At 42.4% G+C, this 22,842-nt stretch overlaps 1 protein-coding gene across 1 annotated transcript in view; it reads left to right on the top strand.

The window, feature by feature from the left end:
- Positions 1-579: 579 nt before the first annotated feature.
- Positions 580-22,842, top strand: part of LOC142110902 (uncharacterized) — a 36,103-nt gene continuing 13,840 nt past the window's right edge. The window contains exons 1-3 of the mRNA XM_075193785.1: positions 580-921; positions 15,240-15,503; positions 22,240-22,420. Coding sequence (XP_075049886.1) covers positions 580-921; positions 15,240-15,503; positions 22,240-22,420 — 787 coding nt within the window. The remainder of the gene's footprint in view (positions 922-15,239; positions 15,504-22,239; positions 22,421-22,842) is intronic.

The following is a 22,842-nucleotide window of genomic DNA, read 5'->3' on the forward strand; positions in this document are numbered from 1 at the left end:
TACCTGGGAACTCTGGAACTGAATCCTGACATTAATCACCTGGGAACTCCGGAACTGAATCCTGACATTAATCACCTGGGAACTCCGGAACTGAATCCTGACATTAATCACCTGGGAACTCCGGAATTGAATCCTGACATTTATCACCTGGGAACTCCGGAACTGAATCCTGACATTTATTACCTGGGAACTCTGGAACTGAATCCTGACATTAATCACCTGGGAACTCCGGCACTGAATCCTGACATTTATCACCTGGGAACTCAGAAACTGAATCCTGACATTTATTACTTAGGAACTACGGAACTGAATCCTGACATTTATTACCTGGGAACTCCAGAACTAAATCCTGACATTTATAACTTGGGAACTCTGGAACTGAATCCTGACAATAATTAACTGGGAACTCCGGAACTGAATCCTTACATTTATCACCTGGGAACTCCGAAACTGAATCCTGACAGTTTTTACCTGGGACCTCCAGAACTGAATCCTGACATTTATTACCTGGGAACTCAGAAACTGAATCCTGACATTTATTACCTGGGAACTCCGGAACTGAATTCTGACATTTATCACATGGGAACTCTGGAACTGAATTCTGACATTTATCACATGAGAACTCTGGAACTGAATTCTGACATTTATCACATGGGAACTCTGGAACTGAATTCTGACATTTATCACATGAGAACTCTGGAACTGAATCCTGACATTTATCACCTGGGAACTCTGGAACTGAATTCTGACATTTATTACCTGGGAACTCCGGAACTGAATCCTGACATTTATCACCTGGGAACTCCGGAACTGAATCCTGACATTTATCACCTGGGAACTCTGGAACTGAATTCTGACATTTATTACCTGGGAACTCCGGAACTCAGTCCTTTCTCAGATGCGCTGAGAGGGAGGAGTGAAGTGACACTTTACATCTCCATATATAGAGAGAGATTTCCCTGTGTGTATCCTGCCTCCCGCCCTGGCACCCAGCCTCATGCTGTGAGCCGTGTTCCCTGCCTTGTGTGTCTCGTGCAGATGGTAGGAGCTGGGGAAGGGGCGTAGGAGGAGACACTGCAGATAACGTCTATGTTATTCTTCTGCTTTTACTGAGACTGATGCTAATTATTGGGGAGAAGGATCATTCTACAACTTACTACCTTTTATTAAATACACTGGGGTGATGCAGAGTGGGGAGCACACTGAGGGGTCTATTTATGACCCTTCATTTTTTTTACTTGATACTTTTCAATCCTTATCTCCTTGATAAGGATTGAAAAGTAATAGCTATGTATTAAAAAACTTCTCAGGGACAGCAGTGCCGATAGCCTGCTGTCCCTGAGAAGTGACCTGATCATCGCAGTCTTTTCTCATTTTTCAAGGCTGCGGTGACCTTCTCTTTTTTTTTCTTTTTTTGTTAGTGCGCATGTACCGACTGAATAGTTGGTGCATGTGCAGTAACATCCTGGCCGGCAAACTGCAGGATGATTGACAGGAAGGGATCACATGATCCCTCCACACATGCGCTGTCCAGCTCTGCTCTTCAGAGTAGAGCTGGACAGCGCGAAAGTTTTCAGATATGTTAATGTACGCCAGCTTCAGATGGCTCCAGCTTCAGATGGCACCATGGCGTACATTAACATGTAAAAAAAGAGAAAAGTTTCTCTAGTTGAACTTTCATACATAGCGGTTCTGAGCACTTCCCATACACTGTTATGGGGAGTGCTCAGAAAACCAATAGGAAATGCAAAGCAGCAGATATCTGAGATAAAACTGTTGTTTTCGGGGGTTTACCACAGGAAAAATGCTTGGTAAATAGATCCCAAAGGCACTTACTGATGTCCGCCAGTACCTAGAGACATGAGACGGGGGAGGGAAGGCTCTAATGTTGGCCAACTACATTAAATACTCATGCAAACCTGCTAAACACGCCTGTACGCTCGATAAGAGGTGCGTCTTTAGCACCTACTATAGTTGATGATTATGACTTTCTGTAAACCAGGCGCATACGCTGCTGATGCGGAGATGGGCGCATCTCAGGATGTGTACGCCTATGTACATGGGCAGAAGTCTCTGTCCTGTGCTCTATTTTAAGAGTAATTTATTAAATTTTGTCCAACTCATTTATTGTGTTTTCTTGGTAGTTTTCGTCCGTGCTTTTTAGCCGTGTCTGCTTACTATCAGACAGAGGGCTGATCTAATGCACAGCCAAGCCGGGGTTATTGACCAATGTCACTCAAAAGAGTAAATCATGACAAATGCCAATCATCCATTTCATAGATTTGTACCTAACTTACCAGGCTGGATATGTAACATTACTGGCTTTGGTCCTGCCCCAGCTCACTTGCTGCTACCTGCTGGACTTTGAAGACACCTCAGAAAATTAGTGTCCTCATCTCATGAATCGCTTAGCTAGTTTCTATTCTAATCGAAGAACAGTAAATAAATTCACCAAAAGGAAGTAAAAGAAATCCAAAAAGTGTAATATATTAATGATCCGAAAATCCAGTGCAAAATGTGGGCACACGGTAGTGACTGCTCCACATCCTGGGGACACCAGGACACCCTGCAGCCGCCCTACCAGATGGGACATACTGGCAGAGTCAGTCTCACTGCTGCAGAGCTCCTGGATGCTGAATGATGTATGAATCAGAGCTGTTATAAATACAGATGATAGAAGCCGCTGAGACGCAACGAATATATAAACAGGAGCCGATCACAAACCATCTATGGAGAATTCAGGGGTTCCAGCCAAAAACGTGATCATCCCTGTTATTGAACTACTGTTTATCTATTGCAGAGAGATAAGAGGATCTGGTAGTTTAGTTGTTGGTTTCAGAATTGCTTCCTGCTCTTATCAGATGTAATGATCCCGTATGTGTCACAAACCATCTCAGATGTGGACCCACTGTGCCATTGTTGCTGGTCTGTGGCAAAGGGTCTAATGGGAATCCTATCAACAGAGATCCCCGCAACAGTTTCTCTGATGACAGACAGGACAATAGTAGGTACAGGTCAAGGTCGGGACTGGAAGCTCAGGTATATAATCAGAATACATATCCCAGATCAGGGGCAGGCAGAACAGGATCATAAACAAATAATTAAGCCAAGGGTCATGTAGGTGTTTAGTATGAGAAAAAGAGCAATATTATAAGACATGTCGCCCAGGAATGTTCTTCTGGGCCAGTGGTTCCCAAACTGTGCGCAGCGACTTTGTGGGGTGCCTTGGCGATCGCACAGGGGTGCCGCAGCCAGGGACGGTGGTAAGCAAGGCGGAAGACTACTTGGCAATTATTTTGGCTTAGGGGTGCAGTGAAAAATTTATGGAGACCCTAAGGGTGCCATAAACTGAGAAAGTTTGGGATTCTCCGTTCTGGGCAATAGCCCTCCCAGTCCACTAATAGAAGAGTTCACTGAGGGTAATTTTGGAGTGCAGAATGTGACCGACATCAATTTCTTGTTGTCAGGAATCCTGCAGGACTCGGTATCTATCTTTTGCTGCACAGCTGACGCAAGTTCACTGAGATGTAATCAGGTGATTGGTGACATCAGGGAGTTGAACTTCCAGACAGTATATAAACCTGCTCTGCCTGTCATTCCCTGCCAGAGTATCAACTTTGCTCTTCTGATTCCTCTGCTTGCTTATTCTGTATTGTTTTACCTGCATCCTCCTGACCTTAACCAGTCTGACCATTCTGCCTTCTAAGGTACTAACCTATAGTGCTTCGCCCACCACGCTAAGAGCCAGTTTGGTGAACTTCAGTCTGGTTACTGCAAGCAGCCAAGTCCATCCCACCTTGTAGCGGGCTCTGGTGAATACAAGTAGCAACTTAAACTCCGCTCAACCCCTCTCTGGCTCTGTCAATCCTACCTGGTGTTGTGTCACAACCCTGATATTTGTTTCTTAGCCACTTCCAACAATTTGGGAGAGTTTCTACCAAAAGGGAAGTCATTAATGACAAGGGGTTTTAGAAAAGAAGACGTGAAAGACTCGGTTTCGGCAAATAAGGGGTTAATTTCATTTGAAAAGAAACAGCATTTACTTTCTTAATTATGTTTCAAGATCCAATGAATCATTGAGTAAATCTAGTAGACTTGGTAGGTGATAAAATTTAATGAGCACAACCATGTAAATGAAATATTTCCTTGATAAAGTGGTCAGCCATAAAGAGGATTAATATGAGTCGTTTCAGAAAAGTTGTCAACTAAAACCCAGAGGACTGCGGCTCCTGTCGGTGATAAAATCTGTACACATGAAGGACCAGGGTTCATTAGGAATGGGTAGACGTAATGAAGAATCTGTGGGAGACTGATGTGAATCTTTATTCTGAACAGGTCAATATGAAATCAATGAAAACTTTCTTAAACCAGCCACCAACAACATTGATTCATGATTTCCAAAGTCGCTTTTACCCCAAGGCTTCTGGAGACATCAATTTACCTTTTGCCAGGACATCATCAATTCAAGGAAGCTAGAGGATAAAACAGAAGCAAATCTAACAGTCTCCTCTATCTCTTCTTCCAATAAGGAGACATTCTTCTATGAGGCCCAGCATCTGGGCCAAATGTAGAGTGATGTCCTCAACGGTAACTTGATTCAGAGTTCCAAATAATTTATCTTAAATACTTACGCATATTCTGTGGGATGTATGAATAGGGAGTCACTTACTTTTCTTGAGGACATAAATGAGATTTTGTCTGGCCCTAAGGGCTCTGGCATTTTGCTTCATTTAGCCATGATTTTGCACAGCGTCCTTTTCCCGCAACATCCTCCACATCACTGATAATCATCAGTAATTACGTTATGGCCTCCACGTGTGCTTCCAGCACCTAGTCATTATTCATCACTCCCTCCATAACTTGTGTTAGATTGGTGTATAGCACTGATATTTCTCATTTACATCCTTATTCTACTCATCCTTTGTTGTCCTGGAGCATGTATGGTCTTGGAGTTCTATGGTCATCTTAGCATCAGAAAATATTGGTGTGCAGGGTTAAGGTGAGATCTCTAAAGGGGGTTTGCATCTCACGGCAGCAAAATTGTCCAATGTTTATGAATTCTTCCACCACTGTCTGCTGCAGGTGTTTTTGTAGGCCAGATGATATTATATCTATCTACTGAAGAAGTTATGAAGTACGAGGCACTGGGGACAGCGTTTTAGTTTTGGGCAAACCTTCCAGTGTGTTACAATGGCCAAATGGCCATATTTGAAGAACTTGGAGATTCCTCCAGTTTGGTTCATTGTAGTACTGGCCTTAACTTGTGGTTAATGTGTTGGAACCTTTTGGGAGTTCTGGAGATCAACTATCATATGACATAATTCACAAGCCCCAGCTCCAGAACTGTTGAATTTTTGTTGCAAAAACGTACACAATATTATGTTTTCTTGAATAAAGCAGGACTTTACAATCGGGGGACTTAGATTGAACTCAACTCTATGATGCTTTTCTCTCTGGTCTTCAGCTATTATAATGGTATCACCACCAATAACCTTTAGTAATTAATTTCAATAATTAATATTTACTGTGTATAAAAGCATATAAAAGTAGATAGATATCCAAATCACACAGGAATGAATACACTAAACCAGTGGTTCCCAAACTGTGCGCCGTGGCTCTCTGCGGTGCCACGTCGATCTCACAAGGGTGCCACGGCCAGGGCCAGTGGTAAGCAAGGCTGAGGACTACTTGGTAAATATTTTGGCTTAGGGGTACCTTTAAAAAATTATGGAGACCCTAAGGGTGCCCCAAACTAAGAACGTTTGGAATCCAGCGACCATGCCCAATGTCCTCCCGCTTTTTTTTGCAGGTAAACAGCGTAGCAAAGTCTGTGGAGGCTTTGACAATCCAATGATAGGCACAATCCTGTACCAGTTCAACCAGAGTCTACAGACTGCAGAAGGAACACACAGTGGGTTTCTGCGCTCAATCTTTTAAACTTGGTTCAGTTCCCACAGTGGTATGGCCTCAGTGATTTAGATTACACTACCCCAAAGGATTGGGTAGCTGCATCCAGGAGGGTGGCCACAGATCCTCCCCCTGGTTCTCAGGTACCCTGCAGTAAGAGGCTCTGGGAAGTCTAACTAAATTTAATGGAGAACAAAGGTCACCCATTCTTCAGGCAATAAAGAATAACTTAGTTAAATCTCTGTCCCAACCCTCAGTTAACCAATGAGTGCCTTTTTGGCCAAAAGTGGTTCAACAGCTGACCAGCACTTCAGACCTAACCTGGCCGACCGCTAACAGCCATCTCATGGTGCCTCCAGGTGACTGGGTGACCCGGTAACCCCACGTGAATATAGCTCTCTTAGGAGACATCTTGGAGAACTTAGCAGTCTCTAAAGATCCCGCCTGGTGACTTAAGAACAAATAAAACACCATATTGTACGACACCAACATCAGATTACAAAATACATTACCAATGATCCATAATACAACAACAATACACTATTACTGGCAGACAGGGGATGCCAAACCGGGTAACCTCTATTATAAAATGCCTTAATTAGAATATTTCCACACATACAAACCCCACACAGATAGAGCCTTGGTTGGAATTGAACCCATGACCCCAGTGCTGTAAGGCAGCAATGCCAAGTACTGTATTTACACTTCTTGTACACATAGTAAATCAAATATCTGGTCCTCTGTCTTCATCAGATGTAATTAAAAAAATAATAAAATAATGTCTCCAAAAAAAACCACCAAAACAATTCTTCATTTTGTTTCTTAATTGCTCTGAAATTGTCTAATGGTATAGTAGTAAAAAAAAAGGGAAAGAGTTAACAAAGATAAAACCCGATCATCAACACCAGGATGGCTCAAACTTCATGGATTCCGAGTGTAGAGTTACCTCAATGGACCCTCCTCTGAGCTTGAGCATGTGAATATCGTCCCATTCATGTGAGTAATGTCCCTGATTACTGAAGACTTTAATATAAAAGACTTGAAAGATAGAAGACTTCATGAAAAGACTGACAACCTCTGGACCAGAAGAGCCACCGCCCTGGGCCTGATTGCAATTATTTTTTTTGTTTGTTGCCAGCTTGGCAATGAGTTGGCCACATTGATTGGGGTACACACCAATAGAGGTGGGTTGCCCCCCCCAAATCATGGTATCCAGCCCTGTGAAGGGCCCGCTGTGTAATGGGCATGGGCTTCTCTGGACCCTGTGAGCCTAGAGACGTGGCACGGTTGTCCCGGGTTGGAGTCCTCACATGTTTCCCTAATTACCGTTGCACCAGAGTGCTTAGGTAGATGCTCATGCTTTGAACTTGCTGCTTGTAATTAGTGAAAGGGGTTTACCAATGTTAGTTAGATCACCCTCTTCTAGGGCAATGGGCTCCACACTAAAACTTGTTTGAGGACCCCACGTTGTGAGTAACCCCATAACACAAAAACACCAGGTCCTGCACATAAACTGTGTGTGGGGGGGATGAAACGTGCCCAGCTCCCCCATAGACTCCGCTCTGCACTACTAAGTCTTCAGGATAACCATAACATTCCAATACACACAACCTTAACTGTGATTTTACTGATATTTCATCTATACATATATGTATGTATACCCTGTAACATACACATAGGGTTAATACAGCTCCCTGGCAGAGAAAAGGTTAACGCTGCTTACCATCTATAAGGAAGCTGTGGCTGCTATAAATAGATGGTGCAGGTAATATATATATTATATACTCACAGAGGTGACAATTGCTGTCTGTCTGAGTAACTGACTCTATCACACCCTAAATCCTGCTTGACAATAATTGGGGATAATACTAACTGTCTGCCGTCCTCAGGCTCCGTCACAGAGAATCTCCACAGAGTCTGTGTCTGCAGATAACATGTCCGTTACCTCCATCCACAGCGCAGAGAATCCACCGCCATCCCCTCGCTATTATATTCTAAATATATGACTTGTGAAACATTGTAAAATCTGTTCTCTTCTCTTTTCTCCATTTAGGTCTCTATCACTGTGTCTAAGTGTGTAAAGAGGTGACAAAGTCACGAGATGCAGAACCGTCCTCTCCATTAAATAACACTTTGCAGATTTTCACCGGTTTATCCTCATTTGTGGCTTAAGTTGGCGATTGGGGCGATGGGACATCAGACGGTTATTGCTGCTTGTGACATTCGTGCGTATGAAACTTTTAATCCCATCGTTAAGAATGTGCCTGAAAGTGTAACATGAGCACAACATCTCCGTAAAAGTGCAAAATGGGTTCTATCAGTAGGAGGAGGAGACTTGGAGACCACGGAGTATTTTTGCGTAGTGAAAATGACTGTGTGCCCCCCCCCCCCCCACGGCAAGGAACAGCCCAGAGGTTGTACCGTTCCAATCCCTTCATCTCATTTCAATAATTACACTCGAATGAAATCTTGTAATTCATTACGCCGCAAAACTGGGCGCAACACTGCGCTTCCGCCATACAAGGAACTGCCAACATTTCACTTTGGACTGTGCCCAACTTCTGCTCCTCTGCAAACACCCGCCTACAGGATAACCTAGAAATAATACACAATGAGGCTGCTCACTAAATGCCATCTTATAATATAGTATTAAAAATAAATCACTTTAATAGATATAAATTAAAAACCCATACCTTTAAAAAAATTATTAACACCTTATCTGAACATTTTAAATATATCCTTCAGAGATTAACATGGAGCTGTGACCTGAAACTTGCCACCAAAGTCCTTATGTGTTGTAAACTTAGCAGAGAAGAAACAGCAATGCGGGGAGTCACCCCGCGCGTTTCACTCTGCAACTTCATCAGGTGTCTAAACCGCGTCTCCACTCTCTCATCAAAATCGGCCGCTACTGATGAAAGTAGCTGCCACAAAAAGGTGATATTATCAGATTGGATTTCACCTGATATATAATAGATATCATTTTGTAATATTATCAGGCAGGAATCCCTTGTAAGTCTGTCACATTAAATATCATCTCTGTATATTCATGTACAATATGTAGGAACAAACTCAACCTGGAACACGAGTTTTAGTTTCAAGTACGTTGACTTATTCATCCGTGTCCAAGCAGTTTGTGATCAGGTTAATATTTGCAAAGCTTATTGGGTCTCCCAATATTTTGGATGTCACTCTCAATATGTAATGCTGCTTTGTATATTACCTGTGATGTGAAACTAAAATTTAAAATAATAATAATAATAATAATAATAATAATAATAATAACAATGATAATAAAAAACAGGACGCAAATTTCCTAATTTCTGACCCTGCCTCCAAGGTGCATGGACACGCCCATTGTGCATGGACACGCCCATTGTGATTGGACACGCCCATTGTGATTGGACACGCCCATTGTGTTATTGGACACACCCATTGTGATTGGACACACCCATTGTGATTGGACACGCCCATTGTGATTGGGGACGGTCTAGCATAAAGCAGTTACACATCCCTTTGGAGTAGGCTTGACCAGGACCCAATTTAGGAATTTATAATGTTGGGAAAAATACAGCTATATATATATATATATATAATAGTGACCAAAGGGACCTCAGACACTAATAGTCTTATTTATGTGAACTGTACTGTGTAAACTTTTAAATAAATTTATAGTTTTAATGATTGTTACAATCTTAATGTCACAAAAAAGTGGATTATGTGGATTATGTGTCTGCTGGTGAGTCACAGAGAAACATCAGGACCCGCGGTCCCATTAATACCCACGTCATAGGTAGACTGTAGATACGTTATTCTCTGTGCATGTGGCCTTTTTATTTAACCATCAAATGCATCAGGATTAGCAGCTCACAGTTCTCCGGGGTCTTGTTTCAGGAGGTTCATTTGTTATGTATTTATTTATTGACCCAGTATAGTCACAGAAATAGGGGATGGCTTTATCTGTCTCTCTCATGTCTCTTCCGTCCTCCCGCTCTCTTTTACATTATCTGTCTCTGGAGGCGGAGCTAGCTAGCTGTGGGCCCTGGTGCAAGGAGGAGGGAACCGGGGCCCCCGACCCTCTGCATCTGCCATGTAACGGGCCCCATTATCTCTATGGGGCCCAGTGCAATGCACCTGCCACACCAGTGCTAGGTCCACCACTGTCTGCCTCCTTCTCTCTCTTCCCAGCCCTCTCTTCTCCCCATCTCACTCCCCTCACCTTCCCCACTGTCTATCTATTTGTGTCCCTCTATTCCCCCTCCCCTCATTCTCACTCATCTCCCCCTCTCTCCCTGCCCTCGTCTCACTCCCATCACCCCTCCACCTTCACACCATCTTTTCCTCTCACTCTCCCTGCACCACTCTCTCTCTCACTGTCCCCTTCTCACCCCCTCAATACCCCTCTCTCCCCCTTACTCCCCCTCTCTCCCTGCCCTCGTCTCACTCCCATCACCCCTCCACCTTCACACCATCTTTTCCTCTCACTCTCCCTGCACCACTCTCTCTCTTACTGTCCCCTTCCCCTCTCACTCTAACTCCTCTCCGTCTCTAACCCCCTCAATACCCCTCTCTCCCCCTTACTCCTTCTCTCTCACTGTCCCCTGCCCCTCTCTGTAGCTCTGCCTCTCTTCATATCCTCCTCTCGTTCAGTCCCCCCCCTCTCTCTCTCTCTATATATATATATATATATATATATATATACATATACATATCCCTCTCACCTCCCCCTGTAACACGTCTGAGGTGACATTCTGCAGAGTTGCCGCGATGTCACCTGCACCCTTGTGACCGCCTCCTCCCCGTATCCCCAGCTCCACATCTCCCTATCTGTGATCACAGATCCCTGACTGCAGACAGCGGTCAAACTTCTGCGCGATTCTTCAAGATTGTCAGATGTCAGGTGATGTGCGGTTACCACGGAGACCGGAGAAACTGCAAAAACATTCATTTCAGGCCAGGAAAATGACTAAATTTAGTGCTTTGTGTCATCAGGCTGTTTGGTTCTCAGCATCATTCGTGTTTGCACAGTTACAGTAAATAATGCTCCCTGTAACAGCGAGGTGATCTGTCCTGTTACATCGACAGACATAGATTTGCCATCTCACTTCTATTGTATGAAAGCCTTAGTGGGGAGGATGGATCATGTTATAGAGGGACGCAGGGGAACGCCGTGTGAGAATTATACTTGTTCTGCTCCCTCCTCCCCAAAACACAATTAGTGCTGCTGCCGATCCCTGTCCGGGACCTTCTACCTGAGGCCGCTACATCCCACCCTGTAGCTGATCCCAGTATGGGGGGAGCTGTGTGATTATAAGCTGCATGTGGTAATGATCCCCCTGACCACCCAGCCCCTCCCTCAGGACCCCTCAGATGTCTGAGCTGCCATCTCCATGTCGTAAAAAGGTAAAAAGTCATTTGCAGAACCGACCTTCAGTTTTGTACTTTCGGAAATGTCCGTTAATGTTTCTATTGTCAGAACTCTGCACTCTCAGTGTCTGCACTGTGTCCAACTTTTACAACTGTTCCCTAAAGATTGTAAATCAGTAATATTGTGTCAGACTTACAGGACACTAACGTAGCTGCATCTGTTCCTCACTGCGCCCACCTACCTGGCTGGTTACAATGGGTTAAACAGTAATACCACCTCCACTGAGCTGCAGGTGTGACAGGAGCCACGGGGAGCAGGGGCCACAGTGTCTGCACAACACTGCATACATTACAGCTTATAGCCAGGGGCTGGTACAGGGACTCTAGCAGTTTGTGCTGGATCGTAGCTAGAACCTGTCTGTCCTCATGATATAAAAGAAAACGTGATTCATCAGACCGGGCCACCGTCTTCCATCGCTCCATGGTCCATTTCTGGTGCTCACGTTCCTATTGTTGGTGCTTTCAGCAGTGGGCAGGGGTCAGCATTGGCTCTCTGACCGCTCTGTGGCTGCAGAGCCCCATACGCAGTAAGCTGCGATGCTCTGTGTGGTCTGACACCTTTCTGTCATAACCAGCAGTAACTTCTTCAGCAATTTGTGCTACAGTAGCTCTTCTGTGGGATTGGACCAGACGGGCGTCTTCACTGCCCACGCGCATCAATGAGCCTTAGGCGCCCATGACCCTTTCGCTGGTTCACCGGTTGTACTTCCTTGAACCACGTTTGGTAGGTACTGACCACAGCATACCGGGAACACCCCACAAGACCTGACGTTTTGGAGATACTCTGACCCAGTCATCTAGCCAACATAATTTGGCCCTTGTCAAGCGGATGAATACTGTTGTACAGTGTGTAGGTAGAGCTGCTGTACTCCGCTCCGCCCTAAGGTGTATAACGTGTCATTTATTGCAGCATGCACACAATGGTGTACACAACCCTCCATTACTAGTTAGTGTACCCTACTCCTTCCACGTCCTCAGGGTCCGGTACCCGCTGTCTGTGACCAGCTGTCGGGATAGGATCGGCACAAGTCATATTCAGAATATATATCTTAAGATGGGAAAAATAATTTGCAACACTGTGGAAAATTTAGTTCAATAATGGGATTAGAAATTCTCTCTTTCCATTATATAATCTTTTGTGTTGGGTTATATTATTGAAATGATTAAACAAATAACTGAACTACGGCACTTTACCTTCTCATTGTGGAGCCGTCAGCAGAAGTGAGACGTGGATAATGGAGACTTTGGTTTTGAAGTGGAAGATCTTTGATAAATATTCATTCCATCTAATTATCCGCACAATAGACGAGCTGTTATTACAGATATACATGGGAAGGTTGTGAGGCGTTTAAGGGCAGCTAAACAATACCACTGAGTCACTTTGCTTGCTGGAAGTAAACGGGGAGATTGGAGGAATATTAGGCACAGTGAGGTTCAGAGCTGAAAGCAATCTACCCAGACCCTGCTGATAATGGTCGGAGGGCTGTTTGGGATTGGAACCTTTGCAAAGGAGCAAATGAAAGGAATTAGTACCTGGCTCTCTTTGTTTCTGTTTCTTTTCTCTCTCTCTGGGACTAATTTGTATAATGGTCCAAAATCAAATCTCTTCAACCAATCACAAACCTCTCATCAGCAGGAACACCCCCCCCCCCCCACAAACACCAATTCCCTGAATTTCCATAGCCACTCCCCTGATTCACATAGCCACTCCCCTGATTCACATAGCCACGCCCATGTTATCTGAGACCATCCCCATGTTAATAAAACTCCCTTCTCTTTTTGGCCAGCAGAAACCAAGAGAGTTGGGGTTTATGTTATCAGAGTGGGGGCATCGGCAGTAGCGAGGGAATCTTCACTCCTTTGTGTTTAATGTCAGTACCCCTTGGCTGCGGCTGCCACCTTGTACTGAAATTAATTCAGTTATGTGAGAGACCAAGAGCACTGGACAGGCTGAGCTCTCCTAAATCTGATTAGACAGGGTGAGCTCTTCTGAACCTGAGCCCTTCTGAATCTCATTGGACAGGCTGAGCCCTCATCAATCTGATTGGACAAGCTGAGTCCTCATGAATCTGGTTGAACAGGCTGAGCCCTGAGAAATCTGATTGGACAGGGTGATCCCTCCTGAACCTGAGCCCTTCTGAATCTGATTGGACAGGCTGAGCCCTCCTGAATCTGATTGGACAGGCTGAGCCCTCCTAAATCTGATTGGACAGGCTGAGTCCTGAGCAATCTGATTGAACAGGGTGAGCCCTCCTGAATCTGATTGGACAGGCTGAGTCCTGAGCAATCTGATTGGACAGGGTGAGCTCTCCTACATCTGATTGGACACACTGAGTATTCCTAAAACTGACTGGACAAGCTGAGTGTTCCTGAATCTGATTGGACAGGCTGAGTCCTCTAGAATCTGATTGGACAAGGTGAGCCCTGGAGTTTTATTGAAGGACAGACACAATTACAGGGGAGGGTGCATACATTAAAGTAAGATATTTCAACAGTGATGGGGGGATGTGTTGGGGGGATAAGGAAGGGGAGTCACAGGCCCAAAGCATTAATGAAAAACAGACACATTGGGGGAGAAGGAGTCAAAATCAATCATCTTCCTCTTCCTCAATTGGTCCATGGTGCTCTAGTCTCTTAGTAGGCTGTGGATCAGCCTGCGACAGTCCTGGGTGGTCACCTTCTCCCTTTTCCAAATGAGGTGTTTCTTGGCAAGACAAATAGCGTCCTTAAAACAGTTCATAAGACGCCAGGCCTCCTGGATTGCCCCAAAGGTGTGGGTCCCAGGAAATAATTCATAAAATACCAAATGGTATGAAAGGCAAATCCTGGGCACACTGTCCTTATGTTCATGCTCCAAGGCATCCAACAGTGCCTGTGCAGTGGGGCAGTGCCAATATATACTCTGTGCTGTGACCCTTCTGCATCAACAGAGGACATATCGGCACAGGTTCCAGGAGTGCATGAATGTCCTGAGAGGCAGACCCCCCTGGATAGCCATCCATGCAATGTCCTTGTGTCTATTAGTCAACCTCTTAGAGGCCACATTCTCCCACACGTGTTCAGCAGTATCAGCAGGGAGCCCTGGAACTGATTCCATAACGTCCTTAGCTCTGATGAGCTTGTGGACAGTTTTTGGCTTCCACGAGTCTGGTTTGAGTCCCTCCAGATGTTGCTCACTCACAATCATCCAGATGAAACCAAGGTGTAGTCCAGTTGTAAGGAAAGGAGCTGTCCCACTTGTCCCGGTCACTTAGGAGTGGGCACCGAGGGAATTAAAATGAGCATTGTGATTTTGTACCATGGACGAAGGGAACAGGTGGGTTACCCATATTTGGGAGGGGGCATTGGAGTAACAGAATGAACATTATCATATCACCCAAGGAAGAGTGTAATGGACCAGGTGTTTTCTACGCTCCCTGGTGTGCAGGGTTTGGGATACAGGGAACACTGGAACCCATCTGCATTTCTGCTGGTAATACTTTGTTCAGTAAAAATTTTAATCAAAAATTAAATTGAATCGATCTTCAAGTCTCCACTTCCTATGACAGACATCAGGTCGCACCCTCATCAACATCATTTCTACCACTGGAATCAACATAGAAATGAAATGTTGGCCTTGTACTAAGTACTCAGTAAAGGAAACTGCCTCCCCCTTTGTATATTGCTGCACGTTACCTTGCTGTAAAAACACTGATATATTTAGATGCCTGAGTCTTCTGCTGGACATGCCTATGTGTAGATAGTCACAGTCATAGAGCCGTCCTTTATGTCCTATAGAACACTCTGTACTCCATGAAGTGTATTGTACCTGTACCATTCCTGATGTCCGGTAGATGTCGCTAGTCTTCAGCATGATTACAGTATGCTAGGTTGACGCTAGGAGTCGCTGCCCTCGTTCAATACAGAATTGTAGCTGCAGTCTGGTATTCCTCCGGCAGGTGTCGCTCTGCTCCCTCCATACTTCCCGCTCGGGGCCCCCGGGCCGCGTCCCTAGTAACAGCCGGGAGCGCTGGGAGCCGGGGCGGGAGAGAGCGGGAGAGAGCCGGAGGAGAGCCGGGCGGCCGCTGGCTGGGAGTGCGCAGGGTTCGGGTGATCGGGAGCCGGACACAGACATGGAGGAGACGGCTGTCAGAGGAGAAACTCCGGGGGAGACGGAGAACAGGCCGGAGGTGAGATACATTGTATCACTGTGTATATAATATGTGTTATATTACTGTGTATGTAATATGTGTTATATCACTGTGTATGTAATATGTGTTATATTACACCCAGACCTCACTGTGTATGTAATATGTGTTATATTATTACACCTATACCTCACTGTGTATGTAATATGTGTTATATTACACCCAGACATCACTGTGTATGTAATATGTGTTATATTACTGTGTATGTAATATGTGTTATATTACTGTGTATGTAATATGTGTTATATTACACCCAGACATCACTGTGTATGTAATATGTGTTATATTACTGTGTATGTAATATGTGTTATATTACTGTGTATGTAATATGTGTTATATTACACCCAGACCTCACTGTGTATGTAGTATGTGTTATATTACTGTGTATGTAATATGTGTTATATTACTGTGTATGTAATATGTGTTATATTACTGTGTATGTAATATGTGTTATATTACTGTGTATGTAATATGTGTTATATTACTGTGTATGTAATATGTGTTATATTACTGTGTGTATAATATGTGTTATATTACTGTGTATATAATATGTGTTATATTACTGTGTATATAATATGTGTTATATTACTGTGTGTATAATATGTGTTATATTACACCTAGACCTCACTGTGTATGTAATATGTGTTATATTACTGTGTATGTAATATGTGTTATATTACTGTGTATGTAATATGTGTTATATTACTGTGTATGTAATATGTGTTATATTACTGTGTATGTAGTATGTGTTATATTTCTGTGTATGTAATATGTGTTATATTACTGTGTATGTAATATGTGTTATATTACACCCAGACCTCACTGTGTATGTAATATGTGTTATATTATTACACCTATACCTCACTGTGTATGTAATATGTGTTATATTACTGTGTATGTAATATGTGTTATATTACACCCAGACCTCACTGTGTATGTAATATGTGTTATATTACTGTGTATGTAATATGTGTTATATTACTGTGTATATAATATGTGTTATATTACTGTGTATATAATATGTGTTATATTACTGTGTATATAATATGTGTTATATTACTGTGTATATAATATGTGTTATATTACTGTGTATATAATATGTGTTATATTACTGTGTATGTAATATGTGTTATATTACTGTGTATGTAATATGTGTTATATTACTGTGTATGTAATATGTGTTATATTACTGTGTATGTAATATGTGTTATATTACTGTGTATGTAATATGTGTTATATTACTGTGTATGTAATATGTGTTATATTACTGTGTATGTAATATGTGTTATATTACTGTGTATGTAATATGTGTTATATTACTGTGTATGTAATATGTGTTATATTACACCCAGACCTCACTGTGTATGTAATATGTGTTATATTATTGCACCTATACCTCACTGTGTATGTAATATGTGTTATATTACTGTGTATATAATATGTGTTATATTACTGTGTGTATAATATGTGTTATATTACTGTGTATATAATATGTGTTATATTACTGTGTATATAATATGTGTTATATTACTGTGTATGTAATATGTGTTATATTACTGTGTATGTAATATGTGTTATATTACAGTGTATGTAATATGTGTTATATTACTGTGTATGTAATATGTGTATGTAATATGTGTTATATTATTACACCTATACCTCACTGTGTATGTAATATGTGTTATATTACTGTGTATATAATATGTGTTATATTACTGTGTGTATAATATGTGTTATATTACTGTGTGTATAATATGTGTTATATTACTGTGTATATAATATGTGTTATATTACTGTGTATATAATATGTGTTATATTACTGTGTATATAATATGTGTTATATTACACCTAGACCTCACTGTGTATGTAATATGTGTTATATTACTGTGTATGTAATATTTGTTATATTACTGTGTGTATAATATGTGTTATATTACACCTAGACCTCACTGTGTATGTAATATGTGTTATATTACTGTGTATGTAATATGTGTTATATTACACCCAGACATCACTGTGTATGTAATATGTGTTATATTACTGTGTATGTAATATGTGTTATATTACTGTGTATATAATGTGTTATATTACTGTGTGTATAATATGTGTTATATTACTGTGTATGTAATGTGTTATATTACTGTGTATGTAATATGTGTTATATTACTGTGTATGTAATATGTGTTATATTACTGTGTATGTAATATGTGTTATATTACTGTGTATGTAATATGTGTTATATTACTGTGTATGTAATATGTGTTATATTACTGTGTATGTAATATGTGTTATATTACACCTAGACCTCACTGTGTATGTAATATGTGTTATATTACACCTAGACCTCACTGTGTATGTAATATGTGTTATATTACACCTAGACATCACTGTGTATCAGGGCCCTCTTAAGAACCTCTTGGGCCTGTGCACCTGGGCCCCTATATACAAAAATAATGATTATATATATGGGCCCTGCAGCCCAGGGGGGCCCGTCGGAGGCAGGAAAAAGAAAACCCTGAAAAAAAGAAGAAAATACCGTGCTGTCAGCTGGCGATCTGGCTCCCTCCCTGGTCTCCTCCTCCGTCGCGCTCCGCAATGGATGTCGGGCGGGCGTGATGACGTCACGCCCGACATGCACTGCCAGCGCGACGGAGGAGGAGACCAGGGAGGGAGCCGGATCGCCAGCTGACAGCACGGTAAGTATTTTCTTCTTTTTTTTCAGGGTTTTCTTTTTTTTCCTGCCTCCGGAGGGCCCCCGGGCACCTGCCCAGCGTGCCCAATGGGAAAGACGGCCCTGCTGTGTATGTAATTGTGTTATATTACTACACCCAGACACCACTGTGTATATAATATGTGTTATATTACACCTAGACCTCACTGTGTATATAATATGTGTTATATTACACCCAGACCTCACTGTGTATATAATATGTGTTATATTACACCTAGACATCACTGTGTATATAATATGTGTTCTATTACACCTAGACCTCACTGTGTGTATAATATGTGTTATATTACACCTAGACATCACTGTGTGTATAATATGTGTTATATTACACCCAGACCTCACTGTGTATATAATATGTGTTATATTACACCCAAACATCACTGTGTATATAATATGTGTTATATTAATACACCTAGACATCACTGTGTATATAATATGTGTTATATTATACCCAGACATAACTGTGTATGTAATATGTGTTATATTACACCCAGACGTCACTGTGTATGTAATATGTGTTATATTACACCTAGATGCCACAGGGGGAATTCAATTCCAGCCAGAGAGCTGCTGCGGTAAACCTATTACCGTTAATACGGTAAATTTAACCAGGCTTTCTGTTCGCGGCTCAGGGAGCAGCAAGCAAAAAGTTGGTATTGAAATTACCGTAATATCGGTAATAGTGTGCAGACCGCATTACTTTTGACAGTAACGCGGCCAATTGATTTCTCCCCCACTGTGTATGCAATATGTGTTCTATTACACCTAGACATCAGCGTATATAATATCTGTACATGTGTTATACTCTGATGTATAGGTGTAATATAACACAGGCACAGATATTATATCCACTGATGTATAGGTGTAATATAATATCCGTGCCTGTGTTATATTACACCTATACATCAGTGGATATAGAGTAGCAGTGTATATATTCTCTGTATGTATATAAATATTCCATCTATAGATCAATCTATCCAGAGATAGCAGTGTATACGTTATGGGTACACTTTGTTACACCTATAGGTCGGTGTATATTACATATGTATGTGCTATATTACACCTATAGAGCAATGTATACAGTGACAACAGAGTACAGGACACTTTATTAGGTAGCCTGCTCGTTACTGCAATAATCTAATCAGCCAATCATGTGGCAGCAATAATATCAAGCAGACGTGGTCAAGAGGTTCAGTTGTTGTTAAGACCAAACACCAGAGTGGGGAAGAAACGTAAATAGCTTTGACGAGGTGGTTTGTGTATCTTAGAAACTGCTGATCTCCTGGGATTGTTACACAGACAGTGGTACACAGTATACATCCAGTGGGTTAATCTCTGTCGCACACCACGTTGTCTCTCATCGTAGAGCTGTGTCCTCTGGGCTCCAGTGTAGTAGAGAGAGCGGCACTCAGGAGAGCTAAATACAAATATATATTAGAAAAAAATACAGATGTTTGTGACCTGTGTGGGACAGACTGTATACGACACAGTATGGAAGAAACGAGGGCTGAGGCGTAGAGACAGCTGGGGGCACAGTATAAATGTGTGATGGATATACCACTAAACAGTCACTCTATGTACACTACCATGTACTGCGCCCTAGTATTAGGCGGAAGCATTATCAGCCGCTAGTAAAGCCGCCGTCGGAGACTGACGTCCAGTGCAGCTCCCTGTGCTGGGTGCGGAAGGAATGAGGAGAAACGGCGGAGAGGAGACACAAGGACCCGGTTATCTCTACGCACCGCACTTATGTCATTTACCTGAAAGGTCCATATCACATAAAGAGGCCTCACGTGAGAGACGTGGGGCAGCCCCACTGCTTGGTTAAAGGGTTGTAGTGAAATATATTTGTATGTGTTATAACTGATGGTTATAGCACTGGTGCTGCTGTATTTACCCACGATATCTGTGGTTATTAATGTATGCTGCTTCAGTAGGAGATTATATATATATATATATATATATATATATATATATATATATATATATATATATATATATATATTACTTAGGCATTGTTTATTGTGTTGTCTGATGTGTAATAACTAGTTGTTTTGTATTGAGTATCTGTTTGTACGTTCATCAGCTGCTAATTATCCTGCAGGGATTAGTTGTGTACGTCCAGGATCAGCCATCTGTCGCTCTGTATCCCAGCGACTGTACATATATCAGTGTCCTCCTGTCACTCTGTACTTTCCCTGTATGTACGGCTGGTTACCCAGCGCTGCCCATGACTTGTTTATAACAGCAGGTAAACCCGTATATAACAATAAGCCCCATTCTGCTGCATGGGGGGATCCAGTTTCCTCTCTCTTGGTCTCTCTGAACAGAAAGATTTCCTGTGATCTTTTTTTTGTAGCCTTTTGATAAAAACTTAAGAAGAAAAAAACCATGATCCCCAAATTTGAAGTTTTCGGGTATGAATCATGAATGTAGAATACACAGTTCAGTGCTATCCCTCCTCTAATAACAGACACCAGGAACCTCCCATGTGGGATCTTCTACCAGCCAAAAAGCTGAATCTGCAGGTATATGATGGCTGTGACATCGCTCGCCCAATCAGCACAGTGCATGTCTGCCTAGCTGTCCCTCACATGCTGCCTGCTCAGTGGGAGTAGCTCCTCCCCCTTAACATGGCTGCCATCGGCAGAGGACATGTGTGGTTCCATATAAATCCTCCATGTATATTATCCTGCATAGTAACAGCTTCCATGTGTATTAATATCACATTGTGGCTTTATTCCTTAAACTTCTTCCAAAAGAAAAATTAATGTTTTCCTAATGACTATGACACGTGTCCTCGTGTAAACGTATTCGCCATATTTGAAGAGGAGACTCATTTTCGGACTGACATCCGGTGTGTACAGACACATATACATTTGTGTCTTTCTCTGTCAGTTCTGCTGTGAAATGATGGATACAGAATTGCCTGCCTCGATAATTGAATTAAAAACAAGTTGTTAATTAGTTGGTCTTTGACATGAAGCTCTGTGTAACACTTGTTTTCTTCCTAATGACTCATTAGCATTTTTATTTAATTGTGAAAGATTTCTGGCAGCTGATGCTCAATTTTCTTCCCATAAATAGTGTTTTTATCTGAACGTTGGTTTTATCACGTCGGAGAACAATGTGGGAGCTGCGCCCCATCTTACACGTGTAACCAGCCACTAAAAATAGACACACAAAGCCCCAATGTAAACTGTAGATCTGACACGAGGCTGCTATTTGTAGGACACTTGACTGGGAAAATAAACGTTTCTCGCTTTTTAAAAAAGCAAAGTTTAATAACTGAGCGTCGGTCCTTTTGTCTTTACTCTTCGTAGCCCCTATTACGTAAGGTTAAGACGTGGAGGTGTTTTGAATGGCGATAGTTACTTTTGTTGGAAAGATTACACCTGTTTCAGTGTTACATGTTTAATGCCCTCTTCCTTTTACATCTCTCGGAACTGATAAATATTATATATGTGTTTCTGCTCTTTGTTTTCCTTGGTCAATAAAACATCCGATAAAGACATAGTTTGTACAATGAATTATTTCTTTATAATTGTCTAGTAAGTTTACTTATTAGTTATAGTTAGTGTATTGTCTGAGATCTCATGTCTGTTTTTGGGGGGGTCTAGTTACCCTTCATCCCTCTATATGGGGAAGGGGCTCCTTGGTTTCCAGTACTGGGGTACACATCTACATAGCTGCCAGTGAACTCATGAGTACAGCAGAGTCGCGTGTTTAGTGGAGTATTTGCAGTTGCCGCAGATCTGTGAAGCGTAGATCGGGATTGGCGCTGGTCAGGAGTATTAACAGATATATTTGCTGACAATCGGTAGAAATTATGTGACATTTTCACCATCGATAAGATAAAATTAAACGGTAAAATCCTTCCTGATACCGCTAATGACTTTCAGACTAGATAGGATGGTGAACTCTGTTATTTTTCGCCCCTATGCGCTCACTCCGATTACTGATTGGAATTCTCTGTCTTTGATCCAGGCTGCAGAGTCGTGGTACCAGCTTCTGGCCCAGGAGGATGCCAGCGTCATGCCCACGCTTAGCGAGACGGATGCACACGTGGAACACACGGATTTGCCCAGCATGGAGGAAGGGTCGCTGCAGTTGGAGATTGATCTGGGGAAACCCACGTCTGCTGGCCGTACACGCTCGCTATACCTGGGTATGGATATGTTGATGACCGCTGGTGTCCCATGGTCATTATAAGATAATGACGTTCGCTTTCTGATATTATTATTATTATCGTTTATTTGTAAGGCGCCACAAGGTTTCCGCAGCGCCGTACATGGTACAAACAGTAGACTATACAGGGTAAGACAGTACAGAACAATAAACACAAAGTACCAGTACTTCAGAAACTCCAGGCAGGCAGATACAGTAGAGACGGAGCGGAAGAACAGGTCTGGAGACAGGAGGGAAGATGGGCCCTGCTCATACGAGCTTACATCCTAAGGGAGGGTAAACAGAATCAGGTACATAAGGGAGCCAGTGAAGCAACGGGGAGAGAGAAAGAGGGCAGGGGAGAACCAGAAGAGGTGAGAGGTTAAGTGGATGGTTGGTAGGCCTTAAGGAACAGGTGAGTTT

The sequence above is a fragment of the Mixophyes fleayi genome, chromosome 1, assembly GCF_038048845.1.
Source record: "Mixophyes fleayi isolate aMixFle1 chromosome 1, aMixFle1.hap1, whole genome shotgun sequence".
NCBI classification, from domain to species: Eukaryota; Metazoa; Chordata; class Amphibia; order Anura; family Limnodynastidae; genus Mixophyes; species Mixophyes fleayi.